General features: G+C 39.0%; 1 protein-coding gene across 1 annotated transcript; it reads left to right on the top strand.

Moving 5' to 3' along the window:
• The first annotated feature begins 1037 nt into the window (after nucleotides 1–1037).
• LOC110919746 lies at nucleotides 1038–12789 on the top strand. The gene is made up of 5 exons (XM_022164005.2): nucleotides 1038–1053; nucleotides 1148–1881; nucleotides 1977–2045; nucleotides 2124–2337; nucleotides 12275–12789. Exons 1-5 carry the CDS (start codon nucleotides 1038–1040, stop codon nucleotides 12553–12555), a joined length of 1314 nt encoding a protein of 437 aa, XP_022019697.1. The 3' UTR covers nucleotides 12556–12789.
• Nucleotides 12790–13580: the final 791 nt, after the last annotated feature.

The raw sequence follows: 13580 nt of genomic DNA, 5'->3' as shown, positions 1-13580 counted from the left end.
CGACAACACAAGTTGTCGTTATTTTTCAAAATTCAACAAGATTCAACAACAGTTTTGTATAATCAATTTGTATAAGCAATGATAATAAATAATCCAAGTAAAGTTTTAACTAAAATTCACTAATTTGTTCGGTTCGAGAGCTCGTATTTCACGTAATATAAGATTATATAAAAATAACAATATCAATCTCGTCGTTAATCTTTACCAAATTATCATGTCGAAACGTCGTATGTGTTGACTGAGTTGACCGACTGAGAGCTCGTATTTCTACGAGACCCGTTTTCGCAACCTGAACACTTCGTAACGTCGTGAAACATAATTTTTGATTTAGAACTATATAAAATAGTGCCGGTATTTGATGTTGGACGCCTTCGTTAGTCGGTTGCGGTAAATCGCGTAAAACGCGTCGTTTACCGTTTAACTTCGTTTTCCGATCCGGTTTCGACCACGATTATTAGAATTTAATTGCCAATCTAAAATATATCGTAAAATTTTAATATTAGTCGGCGTTGTCAGTATTTCGTACGGTTTCATTTCGTTGTCGTTTAATATTCCGCAGATTCCACGCAAATCGTCATACGCGTACTGTAGAACTGAATAGGCGTTCCTAAGCTTACGGATGGCCTAATTAAGTTAATTTGCATCGTAAACACTATTTATTATCGCGTTAATCGCCTGTTAATCACGTAATTAAAGGCGTAAATTACCGGTTGTTACATAAAACCTGTATCGACATCTTATGTATCCATCGAAATCAATTGTTTTCGAGTACAAATGGAGTTGCAGGAAGCGATTTGCTTCCCGTTTTTATCACTATTGTTATCAATCTCACTCTGAAAATGGATCTATGTTTAAAGTTGCTTTGTTGATTGTTGAGGTATTGAAGAAATTCTATCGGTAAGTGTAGTCGATTTGGTTTTAATCAATATATCTTATATGATTGATTTTTCGAACTAGCAAGTAATTTGTTTGCTTGTTTGTTTTAGTAGTGATTTGTGTGGTTATTTGCGTGTTTGACTTGAATCTAGCAGTTTTAGATGGGATATGTATGTGGTAGTGGTTTTTGTATGCTTGATTAGGTTACTAATTGCGATATGAACATTTATAGATATTGATTTTTGTTACTGGAATTTTTTAAATAATTCAGAACCAAAAAAGTCAATTTCGTTAGCGCTTCACGCTAAGGCTAACGTTCAAAAGCGTGAAGGGTTGAATCATCAAGCACAACCCGTTAAAACTCAGTTTAACACCGAAAGAAATCCACAGAAGAATCCTGTTTCTTCGAATGTATTAAAGCAGAACAATCAGAAACAGAATAGCTTAATTGACCGAGGAAAGTCAACCCCGAAAGCTTCGAGTTCTAACGTCGGTCCACAAGCAAGAAAGCCGGTTTCGCAGAAACTGAGCCATAAAAAGGAACCTTATTCCAGCCGAAAAAAAAAATGTTCCATAGAAGATACTAATCATAATACTAATAATAATGTTATTCGCGATAGAAGTTATAGAAGTAACAGTAGTGATGTTGTTTCTTTCACTTTCACAGCTCCAATTGCATGCCCGGTGATCTCTAACAACGGTTTTCCGCCCGATAATCAAAGTAAAAATGCACCCGACTCGACCGGTAACGATTCAAACTCATCATCTTTGACATGTAATGTTATTGGAGCTGATGCTTTAAGTGCTCTTTTGGAGCAAAAACTGAGGGAATTAACCGATAGTCCCGTTTCGGTTTCTCAAGATTCTTTGTTAGCAACGAAAACCGACAATGGAGAGGATTCGAGTAACGGGTTTTCTTCATACAAGCCGAATGATGATTCAAGTTACGGGTTTTCTTCGAGTGATTATTTAGAACTTACGAAGAAGCATCAGAAGCTCGATCTGGTATGTTGTCAAAACGATAATATAAGTGTTTTGCATACGGTTATTCCGATTTATACGTGATTATATTTGACAACTTTTGATGTTTTTATAATTAGGATTCGAGTTACGGGTTTTCTGCCAATGATCATTCAGAACTCATGAACAAGAATCATAAGCTCAATTTGGTATGTTGTAAACAAAATGTGTACATTACGTGTAGTTTATATAAATGATTAACAATTCGATATTTTGTGATGTTTTAGGGCCAAGATCTAATGAATACAGATGATTTAGGTTACGGGTTTTCTGTTAACGATCGTCAAGAACCAATGTTTCATGACTACGCGTATCAGAAATATCTCTTTGGTAACTTTGGCAGACAACCGAGCCCGGATTCGGTGCTCAAACCATCTTTTAACACTGAAAGCTGTAACTCTTCAGACACTGTCGATACATGCAAGCAAGATTCAGCTTCGGTTCTTGTAACAACCTGACTTTTCAGAAAGTCAAAGTACAAGTCAAAGTCAAAGTCAAAGTCAGGTCGTTATTCATATCTGACATTCCTTGCTTAATTATTGCCTGTACTCTCGAGATTTGATAAACGATATAGTGATTAACGCTACTCTAAACTATGATTTAATTCTTACTCCCCGCTATCGCATCGCATCGCTAACTCGAAATGCAACTATTGGTATTGTTCTGTGTATTGTTATGTGCTTTACTATCGTGTGTGCCTTATATATGTTTTAGGATGTTATTCTCAAACGCAATCGCAGTTCTATTGCAACGCAATCCCATCGCGAACCCGAAACGCAGACTTACTTTTATGCTTTTTGTGAGTTATGTTATTTGTGTAACTATTGTTTAATGCTATCGCATCGCTTACCCGCAACTCGCCTAAACACAACGCAACGCTCAACGCACGAAACGGAAGTCGGAAAACCAATTCGCACAAGTCGTTGGATCGAATGACCAACGGATCGAATGATTATCCGACCGGATGACCATCCGATCGGATGGCCATCCGATCGACTGACCATCCGACCCACTACTCTGCACCTCCTTTCTCACCTTTCACTTATAAATACCCACCTGTCACATCAACTCTTCATTGATGTGATATTCGCTAATTTACACATATTTTGGTCCCCCATTTTATCCCTGTTTTATGCGTTTTCGGCCGTAAAACTGCCGTTCGGATACTTAATTATGTATACTTTTGTTTACATGCCTAAAACAGCATACCAGACAAGATGATAGTGAAAACGAGGACTTTCCGGACAAAACGACAAATCTACGGACATTCTGTTAGAAAACCGACCTGGGCAAGTGGAACGGTCCTGCCATCTGAGGAACGACCGTGCATCTCTGACAAAACCAAGATCAGCCGGTGATGAACGACCAATGCAACAAGGCGTTCAAGAAAATCCCGGAACAGCACGGTCGTGCCATTCCTTGCACCCCGTGCGGATCCGATGATCAGCTATATCCCAGTGATGAACGCCCAGTTCTGCAGTCCGTGCAACAAGATCCCGAAATGGCACGGTCGTGCCATATGAAGAACGGTCGTGCGAGACCGAAGACCAGTCAACTCTGCTGATGTCATGAACAGTAACTCCAATAATGCATAAAGTGAACGGTCGTGCGATCGGTGCACGACCGTGCAACATCGAAAAAATATAAAAAGCGAACAGAAGCATTCTGTTCATAACTCTGGAATTTTGGAGAGCTCCACAGGCGATTTTCAGGCTCCGGAAGCATCAGCTTTAGCCCGGATTCAAGCCACATTGCCCGGTTTAGCTCGGTTACTATCCGGATTCTCATTCTTATGCTTGTTTATGGTTTGGTTTCTCAAATCTTTCCATAATTTTGTTATGTTTCAAGCATTTAGACTGATTATTATGTATTAATGTAAGCCTTTGGGCAAAAACACAACAATCCCTTGCTTGATTATAGCCTTTAGTATGTTAATCTTTGTTTGTAATGACATTTTGAAGTATTTTCTATGATTATCTTTGATGATTAGTTTGCAACCTTGTTATTGATATTGATTTCTTGATTATAAGTAATTGTGTCGGATGATTGGTGCTTGGTTAGTTAAGACAGTTGAAAAATGAAGCTTAATTAATCATGTATTAGTAAACTTTTAATTTGGTTAACTAGTTTAACTTGGTTAAAATGTGGGCACCATGATACTAGAAATGGTTAGTGGTTTAATAAAATGTAATTATTGTTAATCAAGAAAGCTTGCCCTCACGGAAGGACTCTAACGGGTTAGATGGTGTTGTTATGAATTCTTGCCATGATTTGTTAGCTTAGTTAGTAGTTTCGGCCAAAATTGCTATCTTGGTGAATTTATGCGCAAGATTTGTAAAATGAACTCGGTTGTTATTTAATCTAGTTTATGCTTGTCTCGGTGGTTGCATTGTGTTTATCGGTGTTGCTTTCCTTGATTAAGTGAGGTTAGAAAACTCCTAACGGATGACTAACTTATTTTTAGGAGATTTTCATAGACATTTATCAATTGAACGATAAAGAACAATTTTAGGTGGTTAAAGTGTGTTTATCGTTTTAACTTTCCGAATGATTGTCATGTTAGGATTCCCGAAAGGGATACTAATTGTCTTAAAATGGAAAATTGTCCGAATATTTCTAGTGCCAAAACTGACTTAGTTGACATGCTTTGGTTATGTATTAAGCAAGGCTATTTATATATAATCTACTATGTTTTATAAATATTTGGTTATGCTTACTTTAGTTTAATTAAAAACCAAACAACGTATGTTTTTACCGGTAATTTAGTGACAAAGGTCTAGTATTATTTCTCCGCCCATTTCCGTGGATCGATACTTGGTTCTTACCGATACTTTATTACATATATGACGGGGTACACTTGCCTCTTTCGTGTGTGTTTTGATGTAAAAGTAATAATCACTTTTATAAATTTAAAACCAAATCGTGTGTAATTTCATTGTAAAAATATGTGTAGTCACGCACACGTCAAGTTTTTGGCGCCGATGCCGGGGAAGTGGCGAGTTTTAGGAACGACCCGAGTCATTGTTTTATCGGTGTATATACTTGTTAAATACTTGTGTATATTTTCGTGATTATTTATTTGTTGATTTATTTGTTAATATTTCTTGCTTTTAATTCAATTTATTCGTTTTCGTGATTCTTTTGTACACTTGTGAATTTTTATTCCATTTAGTTGTTCTAATCCAGATTTATTTATTCATGAGTTTTTGGCTCTTAAAAGTCGTTTTTACACTAGCCGATTCAATTATTTTCATTGCTTTAATTTTTATAAAATTTCGGGCCCATTTTCGGATTTTTATAAATTTTTCAGCCCATTTAAAATAATATTCTGTTTCTTTTCAGCAAAAAAAAACAACAACTTTATTATAATAATATTATATGCATGTGTGTCAATTTCTCGTTTGCAGGTTGTTTTCCTCAACCCCCGCTCCCGACGCTGCTGAGCCTTCAGACGAACCCGAGCGTGATCTGAGGAGACGTCTTCGTGAGAGATCCCGTGCGGTTGTGCTGCAACTCGTAGTAGCTGTGGACGAGCAGGTGGTACCCGCTTAGGTCGAGGGCCCAGCCGATGAAGGACACATCATCATGGCGAACGACAAGACAAGAAGCGTGTTTACGAAAAAGGCATGCCATTTACCGGTGGAGTTGGAGCATAAGGCAATGTGGGCTTTAAAAACCGCAAATCTGGATTTAAAAACCGGAGGTGAAGCCCGGTTTCTTCAGATTCATGACTTGTTAGATTCATGAATTGGAAGAGCTGAGACAACACGCCTATGAAAGCACCGTGTTGTACAAAGAGCGCACAAAGAGATTGCACGATAAACGCTTGAAGGGCCACATCCAATTCCAAGCGGGCGATCTTGTTCTTCTTTACAACTCGTGGTTGCGCTTATTTCCAGGAAAGCTTCATTCACGTTGGACAGGACCATACACAGTAAAAGAGGTATTTCCTTATGGGACTGTCACAATAGAGAACGCGGACGGCGTTATTTTCAAGGTAAATGGGCATCGGTTGAAGGTTTACGTTGGAGGGCCGATCGAGTCGGCGGTGGAGGTTATCGAGCTCCACACCCCGCATACAGCTTAAGTGTGGGGACATGAATCTTGCTATCGACTCGCCGAAAAAAATTTAGCATGAGTCTTGCTATCGACTCGCCGACAAAAATTTAGCATGAGTCTTGCTATCGACTCGCCGACAAAAAATTAGCATGAGTCTACGCTACTGACTCGAGGACCCAAAATGTAGCAAGAGCGTCTTTGTCGCTTTAGGGGTAAAATTGTCTATATTTGTGTTTTTGTCGTCTTTACGTAATTTTGGTGTGTTTGGTAGTTTCCGTAGTCGTGTACAGTTTTTAATCATACCGAGCGAAGGTTCTGTGTTAGACAAATGTTAAAACAGTTAGCGTGTTGCAAAAATGGCGAAAAACGGCCAAAAAGTGTGCTGAAACTGGTTTCTGCAGCAAACAGACACATCTGCAGATTTGGCATGGCCGTGCCATGGGTTGCACGCCCGTGCGATTTCGGGCTGGCCTGCACCTCGAATCACACCCCCGTGCATTACCAAGGTCAACGTGCAAGAATGGGTCAACATCGGATCCGCACCCCCGTGCGAAAATCCGCACGACCGTGCGCATGGTCAGGGGCATTTTGTCATTGTTCCATATAAAAGCCCTCATCTGCATCCACTTCTCACATTCGCGAAACCCTACTGCACTCTCGTTCCTGGCCGATTTTTTTCCCAAAATCGCACCATTTTTCGCACGGTTTCTCAGATCTTCTCGCACGGTTTGTTTTTTCTTGTCAATTTCCTGTTTTTATCGCTTTCTAGGGTTAGACTCTCCGATTTCTTGAAGGCTTTTTAGGGTTCCCTTCATAAACAAATCGAAACCCTAGCCCTTGCAAGAACTTCACAAATCATGAACACCTGGCTGATTTCCTAACCCCCTGTCACTAGAAACTTGAAAATTTTCGAAAAGATTTGACTGTTCTGATTCGTGGTTAAGAATCTGCAGAAAACGGGATCGCACGGTCATTCTGTACATGGAACGGTCGTGCGTATGCGGGTCGTTCATGATTTTTAACCGTGGTGTCGGATATGCACGGTGATGCGACCAGTCGCACGTCCGTGCAATCCCGTCATGTTCCGATAATCAAGACCGCACCACCACAGATCTCGGTGACACATGACCATGCGTCCATTCGCACGCCCGTGCGAAGCACCCGGATCAGTTTGACAGAATCTTCATAACTGTGTGTTCGGCTGGGCATGAAGAGGAGGAGCAGAATCAGCCACCACCCACACCAGCAGTTCCAGCAGCACCAAGACTGGCCACCCGACATCCCATCTTATTCTTATTTGTACCAGCAATTTCAACAAATGCAGCTGAACCAGGAGCAGCTGCGAGTCAACCAGGAGGTGGTGCTAACGGTGATGATGAGTAGCTGGTGGTGGTAGTAGCATTTCAGTACTTTATATTTCGGGTGTTCATTTTGGTTGTTATTTCAACACCCCCGGTTATGTACTCTTTATTTTCAGACACTTTAGCTTTTATGTCTTGTCTTTGTTTGGATTTTAGTACTTCTATTTATGTATATTATGGTTTATTTGGTTTATTTGTTTCTGTTCTGTTTTGCTACACCTTGTGACATACTTGCAGATTTCGGCTATCAAATCTTGGACCGGAGCACATCACAGATACAGTTTGGAAGTCTCGTTTCATCAGATTTCATCTTGAGGGGAGTACTATTATCCTTTTTCTCTATATTTCGGTTTCGCATTGGGGACAATGCGAAGTTCAAGTGTGGGGAGGAGGTTAACTTTGTTAACTTTGTCTGTCCTCTATAAAAAAATAAAAAAAAACCCAGAAAATTCATTCAAAAATATATGTTTTCTGTATATATTTTAGTAAATAAACCGGTTGGTTGTGTTTTAGAAAGCTTCGGACTTGATAAAAAATCGACAAGCAAAATATTTTTGAAAAAGGAAACCGGAAAGCGTGACAAACAAAGAAAGACTTGCATGATAGTCTTCACACTTTTACCCATTCCTTCTGTTACGTGAGCATATTTGAGCTTTGATATTATTATATATTTGTTCATTTCGGATATAGGAGTGAGCCGGATGTTATGTGTAATTTAGAACTTGTCACTAGTATACTTGTTAAGACCATGAACTTGCGGATTTGTGTAAAAGTGATAGAGGCACCTAGATAACCCCTTTGTTGTAAACCTTGTTCTTTGTGTTGTGTTTCCCGTAAACCTTATATTACCCTTTAGGATTAACCATATCGAGCCTTCCCGTTTACCTTTGTTTACCCACATTATCGCCCACTTAGCCAAATGTAGCCTTTTTATATTTTTAAACCTTTTAGTGTTGAAACTCGGCTAAAATAATCGTTTAACTAGCGCTTGTTATAGTTTGCTTTCTATTGTATAAACCCGTTAGATTAGTTTGCAGAAAAAAAAGAAAATAAAACACCCTAAAATAGGGTAAAGTTGACAAAAATCGAGCAATTTTGAATTCTTAAATATTAAAATTTCGTTGATAAGCTCGATTGCGCAATAATCCCTTTTTAAGGCATTTGTATGTATAGTTGTATTGTTTGTCGCTAGTTAAACGCCAAAACCGAGTTTTAACCGTTTCGCCACTTTAAATATCCATTTCCATACCCTTCGCCCAAGCCTAACGTTACAACCCGTAAAGACCTCTTGATTTACACTTTTTCGCATGTTAGTTGGTGGAGACGAGATCTTATAACAAGCTTATGATATTACACATTTCATTGACGAGGCATTGAGTGTTTGCATGTACACATTTTATGTATGTTTCATAAATAAAACCGAGTGTGTGTGAACATTGTGAGTTGTGTGAAGATTAACATGTTGAGTCAATTAAATGTGAAGTCACGGCTTTTTGGTTGTCGCTATATAATTGCATATGCTTGTTGGGTTTGAGTCTTTTGAAGTTGTCTTTCGAAAAACCGGTTAACCGTTTATATTTGTTTTCAATAAAATAGTGTGTAAATTATCGTTCTTGTTTGATTCTATCTTTTATTGCATTTTAGTTTAGCTTGCTTGAGGACAAGGAAGGTTCAAGTGTGGGGAGATTTGATATTCGCTAATTTACACATATTTTAGTCCCCCATTTTATCCCCATTTTATGCGTTTTCGGCCGTAAAACCGTCGTTCGGATACTTAATTTGTATACTTTTGTTTACAGGCCTAAAACAGCATACCAGACAAGATGATAGTGAAAACGAGGACTTTCCGGACAAAACGACAAAGCTGCGGACATTCTGTTAGAAAACTGACCTGGGCAAGTGGAACGGTCCTGCCATCTGAGGAACGACCGTGCATCTCCGACAAAACCAAGATCAGCCGGTGATGAACGACCAGTGCAACAAGGCGTTCAAGAAAATCCCGGAACGGCACGGTCGTGCCCTTCCTTGCACCCCGTGCGGATCCGATGATCAGCTATATCCCGGTGATGAACGACTAGTTCTGCAGTCCGTGCAACAAGATCCCGAAATGGCACGGTCGTGCCATATGAAGAACGGTCGTGCGAGACCGAAGACCAGTCAACTCTGCTGATGGCATGAACAGTAACTCCAATAATGCATAAAGTGAACGGTCGTGCGATCGGTGCACGACCGTGCAACATCGAAAAAATATAAAAAGCGAACAGAAGCATTCTGTTCGTAACTCTGGAATTTTGGAGAGCTCCACAGGCGATTTTCAGGCTCCGGAAGCATCAGCTTTAGCCCGGATTCAAGCCACATTGCCCGGTTTAGCTCGGTTACTATCTGGATTCTCATTATTATGCTTGTTTATGGTTTGGTTTCTCAAATCTTTCCATAATTTTGTTATGTTTCAAGCATTTAGACTGATTATTATGTATTAATGTAAGCCTTTGGGCAAAAACACAACAATCCCTTGCTTGATTATAGCCTTTAGTATGTTAATCTTTGTTTGTAATGACATTTGGAAGTGTTTTCTATGATTATCTTTGATGATTAGTTTGCAACCTTGTTATTGATATTGATTTCTTGATTATAAGTAATTGTGTCGGATGATTGGTGCTTGGTTAGTTAAGATAGTTGAAAAATGAAGCTTAATTAATCATGTATTAGTAAACTTTTAATTTGGTTAACTAGTTTAACTTGGTTAAAATGTGGGCACCATGATACTAGAAATGGTTAGTGGTTTAATAAAATGTAATTATTGTTAATCAAGAAAGCTTGCCCTCACGGAAGGACTCTAACGGGTTAGATGGTGTTGTTATGAATTCTTGCCATGATTTGTTAGCTTAGTTAGTAGTTTCGACCAAAATTGCTATCTTGGTGAATTTATGCGCAAGATTTGTAAAATTAACTCGGTTGTGATTTAATCTAGTTTATGCTTGTCTCGGTGGTTGCATTGTGTTTATCGGTGTTGCTTTCCTTGATTAAGTGAGGTTAGAAAACTCCTAACGGATGACTAACTTATTTTTAGGAGATTTTCATAGACATTTATCAATTGCACGATAAAGAACAATTTTAGGTGGTTAAAGTGTGTTTATCGTTTTAACTTTCCGAATGATTGTCATGTTAGGATTCCCGAAAGGGATACTAATTGTCTTAAAATGGAAAATTGACTGAATATTTCTAGTGCCAAAACTGACTTAGTTGACATGCTTTGGTTATGTATTAAGCAAGGCTATTTATATATAATCTACTATGTTTTATAAATATTTGGTTATGCTTACTTTAGTTTAATTAAAAACCAAACAACGTATGTTTTTACCGGTAATTTAGTGACAAAGGTCTAGTATTATTTCTTTGCCCCTACTTGGTTCTTACCGATACTTTATTACATATATGACGGGGTACACTTGCCTCTTTCGTGTGTGTTTTGATCTAAAAGTAATAATCACTTTTATAAATTTAAAACCAAATCGTGTGTAATTTCATTGTAAAAATATGTGTAGTCAGGCACATGTCAGGATCTAGACTCGTTCAGACTCTCTACTCTTTCTTTAGTTGAGAACCGGTCTGAGAACGGATTTCCACCGAAGAAGACGACCGATTCACGGGTTGAACATGAAACTTCATCTTGGGCAGTTGGGTCTGATCAAATGGGGTTATTCCCATCTGATAGACTGAGCTGGACTTGGCGTGGTTTCCGTTGTTTAACACGTCGTCATGCCGTCTCCGTTAAACCGCAAAACTTTTTAACTTAACTGATTTTACAAAGTTTCCAAACAAAATGGTTGCTCGATCGAATAGCCATCCGATCGGATTACCATCCGATCGAATGACTATTCGACCCGGCGAATGTACTTTACAAGCCCATCACTTAAACAATTTTACAAAACTTCAAAGAATATCAGCTTTTAAATCGAATAGCCATCCGATCGAATGGCCATCCGTTCGGATGACCATCAGATCGAATGACTTAAATTATACTACAACGAAAACATCAAAAGTTCAAATATTATAAACACGCTTCTCCAATCGAATGACCAGCCGACCGAATGATCATCCGATCGACTCATCATTCGACCCTCATCTCGCCCGACGCACTGTTACACGTTGTTCAATGCTTACACTATCGTTCTGTGATCAGGCTAGTCTCCCACGCGCTCCCTTCAATCCAAGATTGTGTTTATTTACTAAACACGAACTGTGAGTATACTCGAACCCTTTTCGCTTAATGCACTTTTGGGTGTTACATACATTACCTATATCAAATCACATTAACACACAAAACACTTTTATACGCTAAACGCTCTCTCATGTTATACATGTTTCGATGAATGCTTGTATGTTATGTTTACATAGTGATTGTTGCCTGGCACCTTAGCAACGATGGTACTATAGTTTGGACTCAGCACCTGTCGTGGACAGGGGTTGTTATGGGTTTTAATTCACATGGTCACAGTGGTGATAATGTGTTGCGCATTCTAAACTCGCAGTCATGTCGGTTGCATATGTCATTGTCGATAGCTTACTTGCTTCACCTTGCTACGTGTTACATGTTGGTTATGCATAAATCGCTTTTCGCTACTATATGTTATTAAACTTGTGTACTCACCTTTACACTATGTGTATTGACTTTATTTTAATGTTTGTGACAGGTGTCTAGGATGCTATGTTTGCTGATCGTTTATGGAATCAAGTTAGGTGGTCTAGAAACCGACGATTAAAAATCTGAGTTGTCGGAACTGTTATTTGCCTTTGAGAAACAATGTTTGTAATAACTATTTATGCTTTATACGTTTATGGTATGGGACGTGAACGTTAAATATATCGTCACTAATAGTTGTTTTGGATTCTCTTGGACAATCTGTTTCGCTCAGTGAGGCGCCCCGATGATTCCGCCATCGGTTGGGGTGTGATAGTTCTAGCCCGAGAGCTAACCGCTCCAAAATTTTCAACAACCCCGAGCCCGATGGATGTCGATACCGATCTACTAGACTCGGCTTCTTCCATCACAATGGTTACCAAATGGGAACCTGAGTACGTAACCGAAGTGCTTGCAAATATCGAAACAATGTTTGTCGACTTCACCATAGGCAAGACTCGAAACATCGTGAACCCACGCGTGTTTGACCGGTTAGAGTTCGGTAGACCCAACGAAGAACCGACTAAGTTAAGACGTGAGCTTGTGTTCAATACGTGAGTGAGTGTATGGAGACACGGTGTAGGGTGTGGGCTAAAGGATTAGCAACGGTTAGAAAACCGGAGCAGTTAGCTCAAGAAGTGTACCGAGAGATTACAGGGTGGGAAGATATGAAAGATAGTATGGTTGATGAGCTCGTTGATAAGGATATGAGCGGTTGTAGATACAAGAATATACAACTTCTATATGATTTTTTTCATCATTTTAAGGTTTAAGGTTTGAGTTATGTTTCCGCCCCATATTGTTGACTCCTTTGCAACGCGCGGGTTCCCCACTAGTAATTGAGTAAAGTATAATGTAATTTGTTAACATATAAAATGGTCAAGATATGTATTTAAGAAAATGAACATTCACGTTGTTAGATCTGAGTTTGACTTGATTGTGTTGTTTTAGTAAAATGGAAATGGAAGAAGATAAAACAGAGAATAATTTGCAGCGGAATGAAATAAAACTTTATAACACAATCAAGGAAAGATTAGCTTAGACTTATGCATGCATGAACACTAACTCCCCCTCAGCCTGAGCTCACAGTGTTAGTGTCACACCCCAACCGATGGCGGAATCATCGGGGCGTGGCACTAGGCGAATCAGATTGCTCAAGAGATTCCATAACAACTATATTGCGACAGTATTTAATGCGTTCATTATCCCATACAAATAAACAATACAATCACATAAGGTATCACAGATTTCTTGTCCTCTCGAACAATACAAATCCGACAAGATAGATTTTAGGTGAGTTTCTAGACATTCTAGCTTGATTTGATGTAGACTGCGATTAAACCTGCAACATACGTTAAAACAACGTCAATACAAAAGTATTGGCGAGTATACAAGTTTCAATAGTAGTGAGAAATAAATAAAAGTGTTGCGAATTTCCAAATACATAAACGGGATACCTTAACATATATGCATACAAGACAGATACTACCAGCTAAGTCACCCGAGCTGCGATTGCGATTGCTATTCATCCTAACTAGACCCCGTCGGGTACTATAGTACTATACTAGTTAAGGCGGGACCTC

Source organism: Helianthus annuus, chromosome 15, assembly GCF_002127325.2.
Source record: "Helianthus annuus cultivar XRQ/B chromosome 15, HanXRQr2.0-SUNRISE, whole genome shotgun sequence".
Lineage (NCBI taxonomy): Eukaryota > Viridiplantae > Streptophyta > Magnoliopsida > Asterales > Asteraceae > Helianthus > Helianthus annuus.
Note: the sequence above shows the minus strand (reverse complement) of the source record. Positions and strands in the feature narration are given on the sequence as shown.

What these genes read in the sequence shown, in the direction of transcription:
- LOC110919746 (XM_022164005.2), top strand. An exon ending in AGCATCAGAAGCTCGATCTG is followed by an intron (nt 1,882 to 1,976) that starts GTATGTTGTCAA and finishes TTTTATAATTAG; the next exon opens with GATTCGAGTTACGGGTTTTC. An exon ending in AGAATCATAAGCTCAATTTG is followed by an intron (nt 2,046 to 2,123) that starts GTATGTTGTAAA and finishes GTGATGTTTTAG; the next exon opens with GGCCAAGATCTAATGAATAC.